This window comes from Mizuhopecten yessoensis, unplaced genomic scaffold (assembly GCF_002113885.1).
Source record: "Mizuhopecten yessoensis strain PY_sf001 unplaced genomic scaffold, ASM211388v2 scaffold5325, whole genome shotgun sequence".
In the NCBI taxonomy this organism is placed as follows: domain Eukaryota; kingdom Metazoa; phylum Mollusca; class Bivalvia; order Pectinida; family Pectinidae; genus Mizuhopecten; species Mizuhopecten yessoensis.
Window position 1 is genome coordinate 736,827 of NW_018405992.1, and position 24,216 is coordinate 761,042.

Sequence of the window (24,216 nt, forward strand, 5' to 3'; positions counted from 1 at the left end):
CCAGGGGCCTGTCACCCCTAGTATCACATAAAAACTAGCCAGGGGCCTGTCACTCCTACTATCATATCTACAAACGAGCCAGGGGCCTGCCAACCCTTGTATCACATACAAACTAACATGGGGCCTGTCACCCCTAGTATCACATACAAACCAGTAAGGGGACTGTCACCCCTAGTATCACATAAAAACTAGCCAGGGGCCTGTCACTCCTACTATCATATCTACAAACTAGCCAGGGGCCTGCCAACCCTTGTATAACATACAAACTAACATGGGGCCTGTCACCCCTAGTATCACATACAAACTAGCCAGGAACCTGTCACCCCTAGTACACTCTGTATCATATACAAACTACCATGGGGCCTGTCACCCCTAGTATCACATACAAACCAGTAAGGGGCCTGTCACCCCTAGTATCACATAAAAACTAGCCAGGGGCCTGTCACTCCTAGTATCATATCTACAAACTAGCCAGGGGCCTGCCAACCCTTGTATCACATACAAACTAACATGGGGCCTGTCACCCCTAGTATCACATACAAACTAGCCAGGGGCCTGTCACCCCTATTATCACATACAAACTAGCCAGGGGCCTGACACCCCTAGTATCATATCTACAAACTAGTCAGGGGCCTGCCACCCCTAGTATCACATACAAACTAACATGGGGCCTGTCACCCCTAGTATCACATACAAACTAGCCAGGGGCCTGTCACCCCTAGTATCACATACAAACTAGCCAGGGGCCTGACACCCCTAGTATCATATCTACAAACTAGTCAGGGGCCTGCCACCCCTAGTATCACATACAAACTAACATGGGGCCTGTCACCCCTAGTATCACATACAAACTAGTCAGGGGCCTGCCACCCCTAGTATCACATACAAACTAGCATGGGGCCTGTCACCCCTAGTATCACATACAAACTAGTCAGGGGCCTGCCACCCCTAGTATCACATACAAACTAGCCAGGGGCCTGCCACCCCTAGTATCACATACAAACTAGCCAGGGGCCTGACACCCCTAGTATCATATCTACAAACTAGTCAGGGGCCTGCCGACCCTTGTATCACATACAAACTAACATGGGGCATGTCACCCCTAGTATCACATACAAACTAGCCAGGGGCCTGTCACCCCTATTATCACATACAAACTAGCCAGGGGCCTGACACCCCTAGTATCATATCTACAAACTAGTCAGGGGCCTGCCACCCCTAGTATCACATACAAACTAACATGGGGCCTGTCACCCCTAGTATCACATACAAACTAGTCAGGGGCCTGCCACCCCTAGTATCACATACAAACTAGCCAGGGGCCTGCCACCCCTAGTATCACATACAAACTAGCCAGGGGCCTGACACCCCTAGTATCATATCTACAAACTAGTCAGGGGCCTGCCGACCCTTGTATCACATACAAACTAACATGGGGCATGTCACCCCTAGTATCACATACAAACTAGCCAGGGGCCTGTCACCCCTATTATCACATACAAACTAGCCAGGGGCCTGACACCCCTAGTATCATATCTACAAACTAGTCAGGGGCCTGCCACCCCTAGTATCACATACAAACTAACATGGGGCCTGTCACCCCTAGTATCACATACAAACTAGTCAGGGGCCTGCCACCCCTAGTATCACATACAAACTAGCATGGGGCCTGTCACCCCTAGTATCACATACAAACTAGTCAGGGGCCTGCCACCCCTAGTATCACATACAAACTAGCCAGGGGCCTGCCACCCCTAGTATCACATACAAACTAGCCAGGGGCCTGACACCCCTAGTATCATATCTACAAACTAGTCAGGGGCCTGCCGACCCTTGTATCACATACAAACTAACATGGGGCATGTCACCCCTAGTATCACATACAAACTAGCCAGGGGCCTGTCACCCCTATTATCACATACAAACTAGCCAGGGGCCTGACACCCCTAGTATCATATCTACAAACTAGTCAGGGGCCTGCCACCCCTAGTATCACATACAAACTAACATGGGGCCTGTCACCCCTAGTATCACATACAAACTAGTCAGGGGCCTGCCACCCCTAGTATCACATACAAACTAGCATGGGGCCTGTCACCCCTAGTATCATATACAAACTAGCCAGGGGCCTGCCACCCCTAGTATCATATACAAACTAGCCAGGGGCCTGTCACCCCTAGTATCATATACAAACTAGTCAGGGGCCTGCCACCCCTAGTATCATATACAAACTAGCCAGGGGCCTGTCACCCCTAGTATCATATACAAACTAACATGGGTCCTGTCACCCCTAGTATCATATCCACAAACTAGTCAGGGGCCTGCCACCCCTAGTATCATATCCACAAACTACCATGGGGCCTGTCACTCCTAGTGTCACATACAAACTAGTCAGGGGCCTGCCACCCCTATCACATACAAACTAACATGGGGCCTGTCACCCCTAGTATCATATCGACAAACTAGCCAGGGGCCTGCCACCCCTAGTATCATATACAAACTACCAAGGTTCCTGTCACCCCTAGTATCATATCCACAAACTACCCTGGGGCCTGTCACGCCTAGTGTCACATACAAACTAGCCAGGGGCCTGTAACCCCTATTATCACATAAAAACTAGCCAGGGGCCTGTCACCCTTAGTATCATATCTACAAACTACCATGGGGCCTGTCAACCAGCCAGGGGCCTGTCACCCCTAGTATCATATCTACAAACTAGCCAGGGGCCTGTCACCCCTATTATCACATAAAAACTAGCCAGGGGCCTGTCACTCCTAGTATCATATCTACAAACTAGCCAGGGGCCTGCCAACCCTAGTATCACATACAAACTAACATGGGGCCTGTCACTCCTAGTATCACATACAAACTAGCCAGGGGCCTGTCACCCTTAGTATCATATCTACAAACTACCATGGGGCCTGTCACCCCTAGTATCACATACAAACTAGTAAGGGGCCTGTCACCCCTAGTATCATATCTACAAACTAGTAAGGGGCCTGCCACCCCTATTATCATATACAAACTAGCTATCATATCTACAAACTACCATGGGGCCTGTCAACCTAGTCAGGGGCCTGCCACCCCTAGTATCACATACAAACTAACATGGGGCCTGTCACTCCTAGTATCACATACAAACTAGCCAGGGGCCTGCCACCCCTAGTATCACATACAAACTAGTCAGGGGCCTGTCACCCCTAGTATCATATCTACAAACAAGTAAGGGGCCTGCCACCCCTAGTATCATATACAAACTAGTAAGGGGCCTGTCACCCCTAGTATCATATCTACAAACTAGTCAGGGACCTGCCACCCCTAGTATCACATACAAACTAACATGGTGCCTGTCACCCCTAGTATCACATACAAACTAGCCAGGGGCCTGACACCACTAGGATCATATCTACAAACTAGTCAGGGGCCTGCCCCCCCTAGTATCACATACAAACTAGCCAGGGGCCTGTCACCCCTATTATCACATACAAACTAGCCAGGGGCCTGACACCCCTAGTATCATATCTACAAACTAGTCAGGGACCTGCCACCCCTAGTATCACATACAAACTAACATGGGGCCTGTCACCCCTAGTATCATATCTACAAACTAGTCAGGGACCTGCCACCCCTAGTATCATATACAAACTACCATGGGGCCTGTCACTCCTAGTGTCACATACAAACTACCATGGGGCCTGCCACCCCTAGTATCACATACAAACTAGTAAGGGGCCTGCCACCATAGTATCATATCTACAAACTAGTCAGGGGCCTGCCACCCCTAGTATCACATACAAACTAGTAAGGGGCCTGCCACCATAGTATCATATCTACAAACTAGTCAGGGACCTGCCACCCCTAGTATCATATACAAACTAGTAAGGGGCCTTTCACCCCTAGTATCACATACAAACTAGCCAGGGGCCTGTCACCCCTAGTTTCACATACAAACTAGCCAGGGGCCTGTCACCCCTAGTATCGCATACAAACTAGTCAGGAGCAGACTTTGTGTTCACATTGTTATATACCATAATACTGTTTTTTTTATCTCAGTCTCTTAACTAAACTCAAAGCCTTCACTTCTTCTGATGTTGTCTATAGTGAACTGTTGGATCTATGTGGTTGTCTATAGTGAACTGTTGAACTGCTGTGGTTGTCTTTAGTGAACTGTTGGAATGACTGTTGGTGTCTATAGTGAACTGTTTAACTGCTGTGGTTGTCTATAGTGAACTGTTGAACTGCTATGGTTGTCTATAGTGAACTGCTATGGTTGTCTATAGTGAACTGTTGGATCAACTGTTGTTGTCAATAGTGAACTGTTGAACTGATGTGGTTGTCTATGGTGAACTGTTGTTGTCTATAGTGAACTATTTGAACTGCTGTGGTTGTCTATAGTGAACTGTTGGTTCAACTGTTGTTGTCAATAGTGATCTGTTGAACTGATGTGGTTGTCTATGGTGAACTGTTGTTTTCTATAGTGAACTATTTGAACTGCTGTTGTTGTCTATAGTGAACTTTTTGAACTGCTGTGGTTGTCTCTAGTGAACTGTTGAACTGCTGGGGTTGGCTATAGTGAACTGTTGAACTGCTGTGGTTGTCTATGGTGAACTGTTGAACTGCTGTTGTTGTCTATGGTGAACTGTTGAACTGATGTGGTTGACTATGGTGAACTGTTGAACTGCTGTTGTTGTCTATAGCGAACTGTTGAACTGTTGTGGTTGGTTGAACTGCTGTGGTTGTCTATGGTGAACTGTTAGATCTACTGTTGTTGTCTATAGTGAACTATTTGAACTGCTTTGGTTGTCTATAGTGAACTGTTGGATCGACTGCTGTGGTTGTCTATGGTGAACTTATATAAACATTTATAACATTTCAAAACAGATATTTGTTGTTCATTTGTAGATGCATATATGTTAATGATATGAAAATCTTCTACAATTAAAATGGCATGAATTGCGTTTGTTGGATGTTATGAATCATCTACTTGCTTGAACTCAGATTAGTATTGAAGAGTGGTCAGATTTAAACATTTCTCTTTTCATTCTCCTTTCCTAAGAAAAAACTGAAATTTTTATTTACTTGTCAGGTAAGAATTTGAAGACTTTCAAACATGCATTGGGCTCTGTATTACTTGTCAGTATTTACAGAAACATTCTAGTGGATGTGTGGGCTGGGTAGTAACATTGATGGGAATACCATGTCTGCCTCTCACAGCGTAGCAGGCCAAGTCAGGCTAGAACTACTCTCATGGAATTTTGACAGATCCGTTGGCAAAGTTTCTAACATTTGCATAGACCTAACATACTGTAAGGAAATAACTGTTCATTGTAAGCAAAGAGATAAATACTTATACAGTACATGTGAACTATTATATTTCAGAAACATATTGTAACATTTTCCCCAATATTCTACATTTGTGAAACTTCATGCAGTTAGCAGTAAACATTTCGAACATTTTAATTGTGAAGCCTGCTGAAATAAAATGAAATCAATATTTTAACTTTTTCACTTCATCATGTGGAATTTAATGTTTTGAAAACCTATGCTGACCCTGATTTTTGTAGATGACAATGTCAGCATGGTGTTTGTAATGGATGTAGTTAGTCAGTGGAGACTTGGAGAGGGATGGTGAAACTGTCTGGTTTTTTCCTGTCCTATCTACATGACCTGATCTCCTGGTGGTTATGTACGGTATCTGATGAAAACATAGACTGGAGATAAAATTTCCCAAAATACATTGTGTCAAAGTTGTATCCTAGGGGTTCTAGATGAAGGCTAACAGATAAAATATGCGACAGTATCATCATCATCATCATCATCATCATCAAGTGCATCTACCAGAATAATCTGTACATTTGGAATAACCTCTGCTAGGTTACCTTTTGTATTTATCTGTTGAAGAAAGTTGTTTATGTGAATTCATTTCTTTATTATGTACTTTTTCAAGGAACTCAAATACTGTAACTACTCTGCAAGTGTTAATACACAGCCACCATGGGTGTTAATTTTTCCGAGCAAGTAAGTTGAGAGTGGGCTGAGCCAGTAAGGTGAGAGTTGGGCTGAGCCAGTAAGGTGAGAGTTGGGCTGAGCCAGTAAGGTGAGAGATGGGCTGAGCCAGTAAGGTGAGAGTTGGACTGAGCCAGTAAGGTGAGAGATGAGCTGATCCAGTAAGGTGAGAGTTGGGCTGAGCCAGTAAGGTGAAAGATGGGCTGAGCCAGTAAGGTGAAAGATGGGCTGAGCCAGTAAGGTGAGAGATGGGCTGAGCCTGTTTGGTGAGAGGTGTAGTCCAGGCTGGTATTCAACCTTGACCCCTCAGTTTGGTTGTTATTAGGTCAATGATGACATCACTTCAGACAATAATTGGAGTAAATCTGGCTCTCGATAGGTTTTCTGAATATGGGGCTAGGAACATTGCAAATTAAATGTCTGTGCACTTCTTAACGGTGGAAGAAAACAGTTCTATTATGGGATTTTGAGAAATATAGATCCTAGTCGGTTCCCTTGAATAGCACTATTTCCTTAGGCCAACAATTAACAATTAATTTGCAAACATCACTGGAGGTTTACATCTGTATATTAAAACAGTAGCTGCATACTTGGGAAATGCTATGTTTTTAGGGATGATTAAAAGACTATTTCCCTGGTGCACAATTTATAACTGTATACTTTGTGGCTATGGACTCGGGATCCTCCTCCTATTGTGTATTTTATATTTATCCTTGTATTTGTAGTATAGATGATATGGTTTCTGGTTCTAACCTTCTCCTCTGTAATGGAACTTGACAGAGAGTAGGACAAAGATCCTGGTATATATAGTATCCTAGGGTATTACATATTGCTGATATAGTGTGAGGAATCAGTTGTTACCACATCAGGCCAGGCTGACTGGGGTAACACATTCCAGTAGTGTCAGTACTGATGTAAACCAAATCAATGTTAATTTCTGACAGTATTAATTATTGATAGGGCAGCACACAGTCCAGGTCACCAGTGGCCCTCTGGAGACATCTACAGATTCAGATGCTGGGGCTGATACTGCTGATGTAGTGGCGTTAAAGGATTAGAAGTGATGATGAGGGCCAATTACTGAGTACCTGGCTGCGCTACCCGATTCACTTAGGTGCCTCTAGATACCGTGTACCTATAGGAGATTGTGAAAAGCTGCAGGTTTTATCCTGAGATAGCTAGGGTAAACTTTAGTCAATCCTTCATACATTTTCCGTTGTATGTTTATAAAACAAAAGCAGAAATTTGCACTTGAGATATCCTGAATTTTAAAATAGACGCAACTCACTGTGTTTTGAAAATGCAGGTTCTTTCTTTTGAAGTATAAATTATTTCCCTACTGACAGTAAATTCTAAAACCTGTCTTAGCTATAAGGAATGGGAACACAGACATCAAAGCTATAGGGAATGGATACACAGCCATCATAGCTATAGAGAATGGGTACACATACAGCCATCATAACTATAGGGAATGGGTACACAACCATCATAGCTATGGGGAATGGGTACACATACAGCCATCATAACTATAGGGAATGGGTACACATACAGCCATCCTAACTATAGGGAATGGGTACACAGCCATCATAGCTATAGGGAATCGGAACACAGCCATCATAACTATAGGGAATGGGTACACAGCCACCATGGGTACACAACCATCATAGCTATAGGGAAGGAGATAGTTATAGGGAAGGAGTACACAGCCACCATAGCTATAGGGAAGGAATACACAGCCATCATAGCTATAGGGAATGGGAACACAGCCATCATAACTATAGGGAATGGGTACACAGCCACTATAGCCATAGTGAATGGATATACACAGCCACCATAGCTATAGGGAATGGGTACATACCATCATAACTATAGCTAAAGTATTTTAATTGCATATTTGAGATATGTGTTGTGCAAGCATGCTTTTGTATAATTACTGGCCTTACTATTGAAGGTAATGGCGATTGTGAATGGCTTTATATCTGCTTGGCTAATCTACAAGACCATCCTACATTCTTTAACAGGTTCCTGATTGGCTCTGCACTTCAGGGTTTTGATTAAGTTATGCTATTGTTCAGTTGTTTTCTACAAGAATGTTGGTACATGTTTTACACAGGCCGATAGACTGGGTCAAGGATCATATCCTGACAGCAAGGTGCTGAGCAAGTGGATAAAGCCTTGTCAACTTCTGTTTCTGTCAATAATATTGTGGGGTTTTAGAAATTTGGAAATAAACTTTATTAGAGTTATTTATATAAAAAAAAGAAGTGAATATGTCTAGACTTTAGCACAAGAAAGAAAAATGTTTCATTCCTCACAACTTTGAGCAGGTTTTCCATTACAGTGAGATAGACAAACGGTATGTTCTTCAGGAAGTGATTTACATAATTTCTGTAAGTAAAAGTCATTGCAATATACTTTTTTACTTAGTTTGTGTTTACATGTACATTGTACTTAACATTATATTCTGGAGGTGACATCCTTATAGGACTATGTATCTTTTTGTCTGTACTTGTGACTTGTTTGTCTGTACTTGTGACTTGTTTGTCTGTACTTGTGACGTGTTTGTCTGTATGTGTGACTTGTTTGTCTGTACTTGTGACCTGTTTGTCTGTACTTGTGACTTGTTTGTCTGTAATTGTGACTTTTTGTCTGTATCATTGACTATTGTAAAAATTGTCTGTACTTGAATGTAAGCATTTTGTTGTCTTTCTGAATGATTTCAGTCAGTGATACCTCATTATGTCTGTACCAGGATTACTGAGTAATGGTGGTCATCCCTCATTATGTCTGTTCCAGGATTACTGAGTAATAGTGGTGATACCTCATTATGTCTGGACCAGGATTACTGAGTAATGGTGGGGATACCTCATTATGTCTGTACCGGGATTACTGAGTAATGGTGGTGATGCCTCATTATGTCTGTACCAGGATTACTGAGTAATGGTGGCGATACCTCATTATGTCTGTACCAGGATTACTGAGTAATGGCGGTGATACCTCATTATGTCTGTACCAGGATTACTGAGTAATGGTGCTGATACCTCATTATGTCTGTTCCAGGATTACTGAGTAATGGTGGTGATACCTCATTATGTCTGTACCAGGATCACTGAGTAATGGTGGTCATACCTCATTATGTCTGTACCAGGATCACTGAGTAATGGTGGTGATACCTCATTATGTCTGTACCAGGATTACTTAGTAATGGTGGTGATACCTCATTATGTCTGTACTAGGATTACTGAGTAATTGTGGTTAACACTGATACAGTTTAGCCCTCAGAAAACCAGGCAGACATATACATCTATATACAATGCTATGATTATATACCTGTCAACAGTCTGCAGTAAGTGTGTGCACATATTACACATGTATTGTCTGGTGATATTGTGTCCTCAAAAGATCAAAATGACTAATCATGTAATGCCCTTATATGGTTTGTCTGTAAAGATCAACCTTGGCTTCAAGTAAAATGTGAGGTATGTCCCCCATCCTATGTCTACATACCAGATCTCAACAACCTTAAAGCTAAACCCATAATTAGTACCAAGTCTTCATGTATATTATTGGGTTGCAACACCATTCAAAGTGATAATAAAGGTCTGGCACATTGTAAAAAATTAACACCTTAAATATATATGAATGCAACCAATAATTAGAACAGTTATTTCACAAAATAACATTGATGTGAATGACATGACGTTATCTGTTCATTTACTGTATGTGAATTAAAAATGAATAACTGTGCTACCATATTCAAATTGAATGATATAACTGCATGTGCTACCATATTCAAATTGAATGATATAACTGTGCTACCATATTCAATAATCAGTAGAGTTTATATCAAATGTCCTGTTTTTATGTTGCCCTATATTTTCCAAAATCCTCAACCACCAACTTTCCAACAATTAGGGCAAAGGTCACAAGCTTTCAGAATTTCAATACAATACAATACTCCCTCCCCCCATCCCCTCCACCATTGTGGGTGATGGTCAGTTCAAGGTCTATGCCTCTGAAGTAATCAAGTATTTATATGAAGCTTGAGTGCTGACCGACCAGACAACTCTCTGTCTGAGGCATATCAGCCTCAAATGTATATATTTTATAAGATCTGTATTTTCTTTTCCTGCTATCCAGAAGTTTCAAAGCTTCAAATGAAATACAACCTACATTTGAGGATTGCTGACTGATAACAACAACTTCCATCAGAAAGTGCCAGCTTGGAGGGGGTTAGAGGAAGGAATGTCAGAGCAGGGCCCTATCTGGGGTGATAATCAGGAGGTGCTCTCACCCTTATCACACCCCAGCTGTGGATGTTGTCTCCCCATCCCATACAAAACCCTGCGCTCCCCTAGTGACATTTTAAATTCCAACACATCTGGTGAATTATTTCACACTGATGTTTCTTTAATGTGACACTAATTGTATTTTACATCACAGTTTTATTACGTTCAGAATGTACAGCCACAGAGGTCATGACTGGGCAGCTGGGAGGAGTTAGTATTATAGAGGCATTCAGTTGTACAATCGTTTCAATGTCTTCTAAACACAGCTCAGATATTTATGTCATTTTCGGAAAATTCCAAATTTATCTGCAGTTCTAGTGTTCTACTGTGTAAGACAAAGTTGAAACAAATTTTCAAAATCTGATTTGCATTTGAATGTGTTCCTGACATAATACATGGCTGAGAGCAGACTAGTTACTGTAGAAAACAGATAATGAGCTTTGAATGTACAGCATGATCAGAAAAAGGCACACCAACCCCACAATTACCGTCTCTACTTTTACTTTCTATCAAAATTTCATTGGTAACTTGAGGAAAAGATTATGCATTATAATTTGGTGTGTTGCCATGGGAACAGTGTATTTTGTCTGGGTTTACCCGCTAATGGTGGGGTAACGTACAAGGATAAAGACAATGGTAACATCGATACACGACTGCTAACTTTGTATAACAGGAACATTGAGCCACCAATATTTTAACATAATGTCATATCTTTAAATTTGAATCTGAATGCAACTTTCCTGCACTTGCTGTATGAACATGTTATTGAAAGTATTGTCAGGTTGATAAGGTGTTTATTCAGGTTTTCAAAATCTCACATTTTCTTAAGATATATTCTATTTTCAAGTTTTATAATATTTCTGATGGTCTATGGTAAGTTAGTATGTATATAATATATTTTGTGATTAAAAACTGTCCGATATTTTAAGAACTTATTCGCAACCTAACCTAGCTTAAAATAACAAGGCCTACATGATATTTCAAACCATTATTATCTTAACATAAAAGTTTGGTTTAAATATTGACTACAAAATTACGTCTGGAGATGCTACTCACCTTGGTTGCTAGCTGTGTGTTAGTGTGGGAAGTGTGTGACTGGCTGGTACAATCCCCCTAGGGTTCGGGTCAAGCACTTACTTTGGTATAGCTCTCTAGTACTAGGCAGGAATATGAAAGTTTTACTCATGTGGGCAAGGATATAGGGCTATTATAGTTCACACTACTTACTCACATGTGAGGGTCGGACACCTTTTACTGCATGTAAACTGTCCTTATAGACAAAAAAGTTTCAACACTCAACTGAATTGGTTGTAAAGTGAATTATAGGTTGTACATTGAACTATCAGTTGTACAGCGAACTATAGGTTATACAGTGAACTATAGGTTGTACAGTGAAATATATGTCATAAACTGAACTATAGGTTGTACAGCGAACTATCAGTTGTACAGTGAACTATAGGTTGTACAGTGAACTATATGTCATAAACTGAACAATAGGTTGTACTGTGAACTAGAGGTTGTACTGTGAACTATAGGTTGTATTGTGAACTATAGGTTGTACAGTGAACTATAGGTTGTACTGTGAACTATAGGTTGTAATGTGAACTATAGGTTGTACTGTGAACTATAGGTTGTACTGTGAACTATAGGTTGTACAGTGAACTATAGGTTGTACAGTGAACTATAGGTTGTACTGTTCAGTATTGGTTGTACTGTTCAGTATTGGTTGTACTGTTCAGTATTGGTTGTATTGTGATTAGTGTTGACTTAAACATATTACACAGTTTAATCTTGTAACGCAAATTAGTAATACACTATATAGGTATTAAGGAGTAGCATTAGTAGTAGATGTATCCAGGAAAAGGTACCTATAGTTTTATGGAGAGTTACAAAATGATGAGTTTATGAATAAATTATAAAACATGGGAAAAAAACTGGAAAGAGTTTGTTCCAGTTCTGTGTATGCTACCCTCAGATGCTATCTATCAAAACAGACCAATTACCAGAAAATAAATATTTATCAGGAATTTGGGACCAGAAGGCCAGATAAGAATCACAATTTACCTTGTCTGATATCCCAACCTGTGTGTGGCCTGGCTGGTGTTTGGGGAGGAAGTTGGTCTAGATGTTGTACTGGTCAGTCTGCAGCTGTTCATTTCCACATGCTCAGTACATTTTGTACAATACACAGTGAACTGACTAGATTGGGTACATTCACTCACTAGGTAAGGTACAAAGGCTCTGCTGCCTCTCGTTGACAGGGCTAAGTATATTTTTGTAAAAATAAAAATGAAAATTGAATATATAAATCCATTCTAGATAGATGTTTCTTGTTTCATTTATATAAGGAAATCAAAAATATAAATATCACTATAAATGATGCCATTGGAAGCACGGTCCCACTACAAACAGAACACATTATATCTCCAGCACACACATACGGATATATTAGCCAGGTGGCATAGGACTAGTAGTTAGCGCCTGATAAGGCAACTCCTTCTTCCTTAAAATTGAATTTATTAATGTATATGCTAATTGTATTATTGTATATCTATGTACCGTAAAGCAGAGTGGCTTATGTTAGCTAGATAGGGGGCTATATCAAATGTTGTATATCATTATTATTATTAAAGAGATTCCTACTTCAATCAGCACTAACACTAGTTCATTGTACCAGACGTATTATAGCTATTGAAGAGCTCCACTTGCAATTGCCATGCTATGAAAATGGATATACTCACTTGCACTTCTCAATCATAGTAATAAGTTTCACAGAAAGGGAATTGAGTTTAATCTCTTATTCGTGTGGTGTACTTAATTACCAGCTGTGTAGCATGTAATTGAAAAATCCATCACACATTGTTATGTGTTTTAAATCATGCAGTTTCTGTAAAGATCGTTTTTTGTTTTTTTTTATTGTGCAGCCATTGGTGAAGTTTAAAAGTCATCTGTACTATGAGGAAAAAGATTATGTAACGGAAACAGAGAAGAATCTAAAACCTATTAGGGGAAGTCAGGTAAGTAGCAAAACTGACCCAAGGAGTCCGGTATATAATACAACTGACAGGGAAGCCAGGTAAGTAACAAAACTGACCCAAGGAGTCCGCTATATAATACAACTGACGGGGAAGCCAGGTAAGTAACAAAACTGACCCAAGTAGTCAGCTATATAATACAACTGACAGAGGGAAGCCAGGTAAGTAACAAAACTGACCCAAGGAGTCTGGTATATAATACAACTGACAGAGGGAAGCCAGGTAAGTAACAAAACTGACCCAAGGAGTCCAGTATATAAATCAACTGACAGGGAAGCCAGGTAAGTAACAAAACTGACACAAGGAGTCAGCTTTATAATACAACTGACGGGGGGGAGTCAGGTAAGTAACAAACTGACCCAAGGAGTCCAGTATATAAATCAACTGACAGGGAAGCCAAGTAAGTAACAAAACTGACAAAAGGAGTCAGCTATATAATGCAACTGACGGAGGGAAGTCAGGAGAGTAACAAAACTGACCCGAGGAGTCAGCTATATAAAACAACTGACGGGGAAGCTAGGTAAGTAACAAAAATGACCCAGGGAAGCCAGGTAAGTACAAAACTGACCCAAGGAGTCAGCTATATAATACAACTGACGGGGAAGCTAGGTTAGTAACAAAACTGACCCAAGGAGTCAGCTATATAATACAACTGACGGAGGGAAGTCAGGTAAGTAACAAAACTGACCTAAGGAGTCCGCTATATAATACAACTGACAGGGAAGCCAGGTAAGTAACAAAACTGACCCAAGGAGTCGGCTATATAATACAACTGTCAGGGAAGCCAGGTAAGTAACAAAACTGACCCAAGGAGTCCGCTATATAAAACAACTGACAGGGAAGTCAGGTAAGTAACAAAACTGACCAAAGGAGTCTGGTATATAATACAACTGACAGGGGGAAGTCAGGTAAGTAACAAAACTGACCCAAGGAGTCAGCTATATAATACAACTTGCAGGGAAGCCAGGTAAGTAACAAAACTGACCCAAGGAGTCCGGTATATAATACAACTGACAGGAAAGCCAGGTGAGTAACAAAACTGACCCAAGGAATCAGCTATATAATACAACTGACAGGGAAGCCAGGTAAGTAACAAAACTGACTCAAGGAGTCCGCTATATAATACAACTGACAGGGAAGCCAGGTTAGTAACAAAACTGACCCAAGGAGTCAGCTATATAATACAACTGACAGGGAACCCAGGTAAGCAACGAGAAAGGATATTAGTTAAACAGTGAAGACATATCAAAGGGGATGACAGGCATAGTCATAGGGATGGAACAGTCTAAAGATATATCAATAGGGACAACAGGTAGAGACAGGAACAGTCTTAGTCTATGTCAATGGGGATGACAGGTAGGGACAGGAACAATCTTAAGCTTTATCAATGGGGATGACAGGTAGGGACAGGAAGAGTCTTAGTCTATATGAATGGAGATGACAGGTAGGGAAAAGAACAGTCTTAAGCTATATCAATGGAGATGACAGGTAGGGACAGTAACAGTCTTAAGCTATATCAATGGAGATGACAGGTAGGGACAGGAACAGTCTTAGGCTATATCAATGGGGATGACAGGCAGGGAAAGGAACAGTCTTAAGCTATATCAATTGGGATGACAGGTAGGGAAAAGAACAGTCTTAAGCTATATCAATTGGGATGACAGGTAGGGACAGGAACAGTCTTAAGCTTTATCAATGGGGATGATAGGTAGAGACAGGTACAGTCTTAAGCTATATCAATGGGGATGACAGGTAGGGACAGGTACAGTCTTAAGCTACATGTATGTCAATGGGGATGACAGGAAGGGACAGGAACAGTCTTAAGCTATATAAATGGGGATGATAGGTAGGGACAGAAACAGTCTTCAGCTATATAAATGGAGATGACAGGTAAGGACAGGAACAGTCTTAAACTATATCAATGGAGATGGCAGGGAGGGACAGGAGCAGTCTTAAGCTATATCAATGGAGATGACAGGTAAGGACAGGAACAGTCTTAGTCTATATCAATGGAGATGACAGGTAGGGACAGGAACAGTCTTAATCTATATCAATGGAGATGACAGGTAGGGACAGGAACACTATATCAATGGAGATGACAGGTAGGGACAGGACCAGTCTTAGTCTATGTCAATGGGGATGATAGGAGGGGACAGGAACAGTCTTCAGCTATATAAATGGAGATGACAGGTAAGGACAGGGACATTCTTAAGCTATATCACTGAGGATGACGGCTAGGGACAGGAACAGTCAGGAACAGTCTTAAGCTATATCAATGGAGATGACAGGTAGGGACAGGGACATTCTTAAGCTATATCAATGAGGATGACGGCTAGGGACAGGAACAGTCTTAGTCTATATCAATGGAGGTGACAGGTAGGGACAGGAACAGTCTTAATCTATATCAATGGGGATGACAGATAGGGACAGGTACAGTCTTAAGCTATATCAATGGATATGACAAGTAGGGACAGGAACAGTACTAAGCTTTATCAATGGGAATGACAGGTATTGACAGCAACAGTCTTAAGCTATATCAAAAGGGGTGACAGTTAGGGACAGGTACAGTCTTAATCTATATCAATGGGGATGACAAGTAGGGACAGGGACAGTCTGAATGTATATCAATGGAGATGACAGGTAGGGAAAGGAACAGTCTTAAGCTATATCAAAGGGGGTGACAGGTAGGGACAGGGACAGGCGGAAGCTATATCAATGGGGATGATAGGTAGGGACAGGAACAGTTTTAAGCTTTATCAATGGGGATGATAGGTAGGGACAGGAAGAGTCTTAAGCTATATCAATGGAGATGGCAGGTAGGGACAGGAGCAGTCTTACGCTATATCAATGGATATGAAAGGTAGGGACAGGAACAGTCTTAGTCTATATCAATGGAGATGACGGCTAGGGACAGGAACAGTTTTAAGCTATATCAATGGGGATGATAGATAGAGACAGGTACAGTCTTAGTCTATATCAATGGAGATGACAGGTAGGGACAGGGACATTCTTTAGCTATGTCAATGGGGATGACGGCTAGGGACAGGAACAGTATTAGTCTATGTCAATGGGGATGATAGGTAGGGACAGGAACAGTCTTAGTCTATATCAATGGAAATGACAGGTAGGGACAGGAACAGTCTTCAGCTATATAAATGGGGATGACAGGTAGGGACAGGGACATTCTTAAGCTATTTCAATGGGGATGACGGCTAGGGACAGGAACAGTATTAGTCTATGTCGATGGGGATGATAGGTAGGGACAGGGACAGTCTTCAGCTATATAAATGGAGATGACAGGTAGGGACATGAGCAGTCTTAAGCTATATCAATGGGGATGATAGGTAGGGACAGGGACAGTCTTCAGCTATATAAATGGGGATGACAGGTAGGGACAGGAACAGCCTTAGGCTATATCAATGGAGATGACAGGGAGGGACAGGGACATTCTTGAGCTAAATCAATGAGGATGACGGCGAGGGAAAGGAACAGTCTTAGTCTATGTCAATGGGGATGATAGGTAGGGACAGGAACAGTTTTAAGCTATATCAATGGAGATGATAGATAGAGACAGGTACAGTCTTAGTCTATATCAATGGAGATGACAGCTAGGGACAGGGACATTCTTTAGCTATGTCAATGGAGATGACGGCTAGGGACAGGAACAGTATTAGTCTATGTCGATGGGGATGATAGGTAGGGACAGGAAAAGTCTTCAGCTATATAAATGGAGATGACAGATAGGGACAGGAGCAGTCTTACGCTGTATCAATGGAGATGACAGGTAGGGACAGGAACAGTCTTAAGCTATATCAATTGGGATGACAGGTAGGGAAAGGAACAATCTTAATCTATATCAATGGGGATGATAGATAGAGACAGGTACAGTCTTATGCTATATCAATGGGGATGACAGGTAGGGACAGGGACATTCTTAAGCTATTTCAATGGGGATGACGGCTAGGGACAGGAACAGTCTTAGTCTATGTCAATGGGGATGATAGGTAGGGACTGGAACAGTCTTCAGCTATATAAATGGAGATGACAGGTAGGGACAGGAACAGTCATAATCTATATCAATGGAGATGACAGGTAGGGACAGGAACAGTCTTAGTCTATATCAATGGGGATGACAGGTAGGGACAGGAACAGTCTTTAGCTATATCAATGGGGATGACAGGTAGGGACAGGGACAGTACTAAGCTTTGTCAATGGGAATGACAGGTAGGGACAGGAACAGTCTTAAGCTATATAAATCGGGATGACAGGTAGGGACAGGAACAGTTTTAAGCTTTATCAATGGGGATGATAGGTAGGGACAGGAACAGTCTTAAGCTATATCAATGGATATGACAAGTAGGGACAGGAACAGTACTAAGCTTTGTCAATGGGAATGACAGGTATTGACAGGAACAGTCTTAAGCTATATAAATCGGGATGACAGGTAGGGACAGGAACAGTTTTAAGCTATATCAATGGGGATGACAGGTAGGGACAGGAACAATCTTAAGCTTTATCAATGGGGATGATAGGTAGAGACAGGTACAGTCTTAAGCTATATAAATGGGGATGACAGGTAGGGACAGGTACAGTCTTAAGCTACATGTATGTCAATGGGGATGACAGGTAAAGAGACAGAAATAATCTGTATATTTAGAAATGTGGACTTTAGGTTGAAACTGCCAATAAGCATTAAGAAGGGGTATTTTACTGTGAGTCACATGGGTTGCATGTGTGACTATACTGATTGTAAGGGCGTGTGCAGACTTTACACAGATGCCCAGATAACACAGACTAGAAATCACATGGTATAACAGGTAATCTGCTTATGCGTAATGAAAAATGTATGTACAATAATTCAATTAACTTGGTAATTCTGTAATGTAATAAAGGTTTATTTATTGATGGTGTATTATATCCTGTAAACAGTGACCTGACAGGATTAGGGAGGGTGTGGTGTTTTGTTTTGGAAAGGATTGCATTAGACGACATAGCCTAGGTTAATTGGACAGCTGGTATACAGTATAACAACCATTGGAAAATTAAAAAGAAAAGTTAACAAAAAAGATATATTCATATTCATGCCCCTAAGACAAGAAATAGACAGAACATTACCCACGCCCATATGTGTGTAATTTTGTCTCACTCCATCCTCCGTGCTTTTTACTGCCTTCACTATTCATTTTGTTGTTGCTTTGAAATTTTGTGCTAGTAGTAAGTACACAAATACATAAAGTTCCCATTTAGGTAGTGGATCCATAGCAGTCCATGGTGGACATAAACAGAAAATATTTCTTATCATTAGGGCCCCGTGTCTGTCTGTCTGTCTGTCCGTCCACAAATTTTGTTCCTGACTGATAACTTTTGTATTTATTGACCTATGTACATGAAACTTGGTCAAGATGTTCAGTTCACAAAAATACACATTGAGGTAAAAAGTCAAGGTCAAATTTAACATCTTTTCACTGATGAACATTTTGTTATGACATGATGAAGCAAAGTTGATCAGAATTAAACAATGAGTCAACTGACCCAAGGTCATCAGGTCAGGGGTCAAGGTCAAATTTTTGTAGCTTTTCACTGGTGAACATTTCGCTATGACATTATGAAGCAAAGTTGTTTGGAATTAAACAAAGAGACACACTGAGATAAAAAGTCGAGGTCAAAGGTCAAGGTAATTGGATTCAAAGGTCAAGGTCAATTTTTGCATTTTTTCACTGATGAACATTTTGTTATGACATGATGAAGCAAAGTTGATCAGAATTAAACAAACAAGGAGTCAACTGACCAAAGGTCAAGGTCATTGGGTCAAAGGTCAATGTTAAATTTTGTATCTTTTCACTGGTGAACATTTCGCTATGACATTATGAAGCAATGTTGTTCAGAACTGAACACAGAATCAACTGACCTTAGGTCCAGGTCACGGGGTCCAAAGGTTCAAGGTCAAGTTTTGTATTTTTCACTGATGAACATTTTGTTATGATATTAAGAAGCAAAGTTGGTCGGAATTAAAGAATAAGTCAACTGACCAAAGATCAGGGTAACTGGGTTAATGGTCAAGGTCTTTTGTGTCCAAAGGTCAAAGACAATGTGGATCTCTGACTTTGACCCTGGCTCTTGATAGATTGCACCGGTATTTACATTTCTGTTAGCCCAGCAAATATGGAGGTGGAAGGAAACAAGACTCACATCATAGTACATGTAAAATGTATATTTTGCTTATGTCAAACGTCAAGCTCAGCTACATGTATATGGGCAGATTGCTTCTTGGTGATTATGGAGGATATATTGCCACAAGACGGGGCCCTTACTGACCTGTCAGTGTTCTAGTTTATCTTGATGATTATGGAGGATATATTGCCACAAGACGGGGCCCTTACTGACCTGTCAGTGTTCTAGTTCTACTGATTGTAATTTACTTCCAATTTGACTGAAACATTATTCCAACGTTCAGTAAACAAATATTCAGAATGAGGTCACAGTTCAAGGATGTGAATCCAAGGTCAGGGTCACTTACTATAAATAGAAATCTGTCATCACTCCATTGACATTGTTTTACTGCTGATTTGAGAAACATTATTTATTACATTTTTGCCAGTGAAATATTGAATTTTATGGACTTTATAAAAATGATTTATTTCATATTGTGACAAAAAAACACTCTTGGAGTTGACCAATCAGAATGGTATTTTCTATTCACTTCATTCACAGTTCACAGATTTTCTGTCAAGATACAGATGAAGTGACGGTAGAATTAATGGTTGTTTTATACATCTTTAAAATAAAAGAAAGGGAAAAAGAAAGTTTTCAGTTGTAATATGTAGCATGTTGTTGTTGCAGATGATTATGTACAAGAATGGCGTCTCACAGGGGATAGCCTTCGAGGATGTATATGAGGGCTGGTACTATCCCTGTATATCCCTGTATAAAAATACTAAGGTGAGTACTGCAGGCAAATCATTAGTTGGGCAAACAGAAAAATAGACTTGGTTTAAACCTAGTAGGTTAAGATTGGTTTATATTCTTATTATTTATCCTATTTTTCTTGTTATAAATTAGATTTGTTGAAATAAAATATGGAAAGTATGATATAAGAGGCAATCTTATTGCATTTTGGTATGCTTCAAAATTCTTTGTAACCTGTACCAGGACATTCGGATTTCTATGTATGGAGACAGGATGAGTACACCAACACCAGTGAAATAGGCGAGTCTCAACTGATGTACAGTTAATACATAGGTAAATTTGTAAGTACATGTTATTGGGGGACTGCATTTGTTCCATTTGTTCATTGTAAGGTGTATCTAGTAGATTATACATCCCAGGGCTAGAAAGGTTTCTCAGGCTTAATGTTAGCTTCATTATAGACTCACACTCACACTGATTTAGTCATGATCCCTGCCCCTTAATCTTATATACAATTTCTGGGCAGAAAGAAATAAACACAATCATGCTACCAGAATTGTCTCCTGGGTAATGATATACAATTTCTGGGCAGAAAGAAATAAACACAATCATGCTACCAGAATTGTCTCCTGGGTAATGTCTTGCCCTTTTGGACTTGGTCCCTAGATCATGAAGTGAATTGATAGAGAACCTCAGTTTATAACCATAAATGTGATTTGCTGAGCATGCAGAGACAAACATAATCATGCTACCAGGATAAAAAGGGGGTGCTGCCCTGCTCTAGCAGGCTTATTATCAATACTACTTTTAATAAAAAATAATTTGCGATGGTTTCTTAAATATCCAGATGAGCGTTAGTGTTAGCGTTAGCGTTTGAACAACACCAGCTGTTGAGGTGATATGGGAGTCTCTGGTTGATATATGATAGCAAATATTGACTTGTAATGTATTTTCTTGTTTTCTAGGTGACTGTTAACTTTGGACCAGATTTTAAGTATGCTCCACAGGGTCTGAAGGGTTTTAGGCCTGTAAGTATCTCAGCAAATATTGTATTTATTGTATAGAATGTAGAGATTGTTTATAAATATTACATGAATTTTGTATACAGCTTAACGTTATTATTTCCTTGCAATTTGAAAATAATTCCTTAATAAAATGGAAACACATCCAAGCAAGATACAACGTCAGTCTAGGGTTTCATTGGACACGTTTTTACCAGTATCCCTGTTTTACTTACCTTGTTTGGCAGACATTTTGTTATAACAGAACCAAAACAACTAGTTTTATTCTGTTTCTACATCAGAATGTATGTTTTAGCAGGTCAGCAGTGAAAGATGGAGCTGTGTTGTTAGGGCTCTGATGTAACAGGTCTGACAAACTTACTGACACCAGAATATTGATTATGTTTCCAGCAATACCCGAGATTGACATGTTTAGAAAAAACTTTGTAAACCCTCAATATCCTGCTCACATATGTATCTCGTATTTGTAAAGATCAACTAATCAGTCTATAAAGTGACAAAAACACAAAAAAACTAATAAAAAGGTCAGCGTGAAATTACTATCTTTGTAGACTGAAAGCCTATTATTGCCTTCACCTAATTTAGCCTCCTGTAAGTGTGATGAATTTGTGTTTCAGATGTCGGATGCAGCGTCCCAGACCATGATCGAGTATGCTCTCGCTGATATTTTGTACCATGTGGAAAATGAAGGCAAGCTGCCAGAGTTTTGATTGAACATTGCAAAAAGATTGAACATCAAAGATTTTATGAACAAAAGTGTGAAAAATAGGTAATACAACAGATGTGTCAGGCCACACTGAACCGAGAATGGAACAAAGGACTGGGCTTAAAGTATATAACAGATTGGTCAAGCTGCACAGACTGAACAGAAGGACAAAGATGATTATTAACTAATCAATTCAAACAGTTTACATTGTTGTCCTCTTTATACCACATTCAGTTATGAAATCTCTTATCATTTGGTCAGTGAGTTGTCATATTCTTAAAGTTTTCACTTTAACAGTAAGTAGACAGTTCAGAATACCAAATGATATTGTTTAAGAAAGATGAGTACTCTTTGTGGAATTCAAAATGTTTATCTGGAAAGTTTAGAAGGAAACAAAAAACAGTCATTACGTATAATTTGTGACACACCATGAAAGTTATAGGAGACACCAGACCAGCAGTATGTGTCAGCCAAGTTTAATGTTGTTCAAGCCTGGTACTACATGTAGATGTATTATGAAATTCTATTATTTGATGACAACGGTATGAAATGAAATGACAGAGTGTGCTTCCATGATAGACCATTAGAAGCCAAAGTCGGCTAAAATCTTTCAAAAATGTATCCATCAAGATGAATAGTAAATATATTGATACAAATTACTATAAAAAATAAATTGGAATGTGCAATACTCATCATCAGCCTAGTTCTTAGTATCAGACCAGTCACCTTCTAGGTGAGGGGAGATAACTGCATCGCCCAGAAACGTTGTGTGACAATGTTCATGAGTTTATTGTTGCAGTATTTATATACTCAGTCTCATTCTGTTAAGTCTTCAAACCTTTATGTTCATTATCGGTAAATCAAATTTACAATATATTTCTCAAGTTTTCCATGGTTCTGTTGGTGTTACATATAATATGTTCATTTTAAACATAGATAAAACTGCTGGAGACTTTTTCAGTATTTTTTCCTCAGAAGATATATTCCTGGAGAGAGACTTACATTTATTGTATGTGTGCTGTACACAAATGGAATACATGTAGGTCCTTCTCTGTCAAATATGTGCTGTAGTATACTGGTAATTCTTCACTCATATCGTTTCATAAAATCATGTATGTGAATACTTAAAAAAGTATTTGGCAAAAACAGCTTAGTCCCCACCACACTTCCTAAGGAGACTATGATTTTACCCTCAGTTTGTTAGTCTGTTAATTTGTCTGGGGCATACCTGATATACTCTGTTACCTACATATGACAATTTTTTTTAATGCAAATACCTCTTAGTGGAGTGTCACAGATATCCGGTCGTTTGTTAACTACATACCAAGCTATATAGCCTTTTGTTCATCAATCCTCATTTTTGCCTTGGGCATATCTCTGACTGTAGCCTACAATTGCCAAACTTTTTATGTGAGTACCTGTAGGGATAGAGAAGTGTCACAAACTGAAGGTCAGTCTCATGACCTGTTCTATACAGAGTTATGGCCCTTTTTTCTGTCGTTTTGACTGGGGCATATATACACTGTCACCTTCAATGGTACCAAATTTTGTTTGTGACTAGCTCTTCAGATGGTGGTTAGAATACTGCAATTGGATTTCTTACTTCACTATACACAGAGTTATTTCATTCACCATCTGTCATTTCATCCAGGGCATTTCATATAATTGTACCCTACTATTGCCGTAGTTTGTATGAGAGCACCTATTGTACTGACAAAGTGTCACATGTTGAAATGGTATCTCATGAGTCATTAACCCTTTGTTCATCCCGAGTCACTTTGTCCAGGACATCTTTCATATACTCTTGTTGCCATCGATTGCCAAACTTTTATGCGAGGACCTCTTTGGGTGGCAGTGCTTTGCATGTAAAAAAAATTGTCCTTTGCCCCGCTAGGTACAAGGTGGTTTTTTGCCAACGTATGCTCAGCAGTTGATGACTGGTTTGCTTGAATACATTGCCCTGTTTTCAATCCATATTAACAGACTTATATTCCTTGTTCAAATGTGTCGACATAACAGGAAATGTAGTGATGATTTCAAAACCTCACTTCTCAGTAGACAATACCACTGTGCAGACGTTAGTACAGATCTTGTTTTATATGACTGGTGTGTAAGGTGCAACAGGAATGAGTGTTTTCTACCTTGTATGTAGTATGTTTTATCTAAAGCATGGAATTTGTAGTGATACCATACAAATAACAATCGTAAGATATGTCTTTAACATTAATCAATAAATACATAAAAGCAATGTC

At 40.0% G+C, this 24,216-nt stretch overlaps 1 protein-coding gene across 2 annotated transcripts in view; it reads left to right on the plus strand.

Annotated features, from left to right (window-relative positions):
* Positions 1-24,216, plus strand: part of LOC110450571 (set1/Ash2 histone methyltransferase complex subunit ASH2-like) — a 67,287-nt gene extending 43,071 nt beyond the window's left edge. For both annotated transcript variants that reach the window (XM_021498170.1, XM_021498171.1), the window contains exons 15-18: positions 13,220-13,312; positions 20,171-20,269; positions 21,202-21,264; positions 21,876-24,216. In XM_021498170.1, the coding sequence (XP_021353845.1) occupies positions 13,220-13,312; positions 20,171-20,269; positions 21,202-21,264; positions 21,876-21,968 (348 nt within the window). In that variant the 3' untranslated portion in view covers positions 21,969-24,216. The remainder of the gene's footprint in view (positions 1-13,219; positions 13,313-20,170; positions 20,270-21,201; positions 21,265-21,875) is intronic.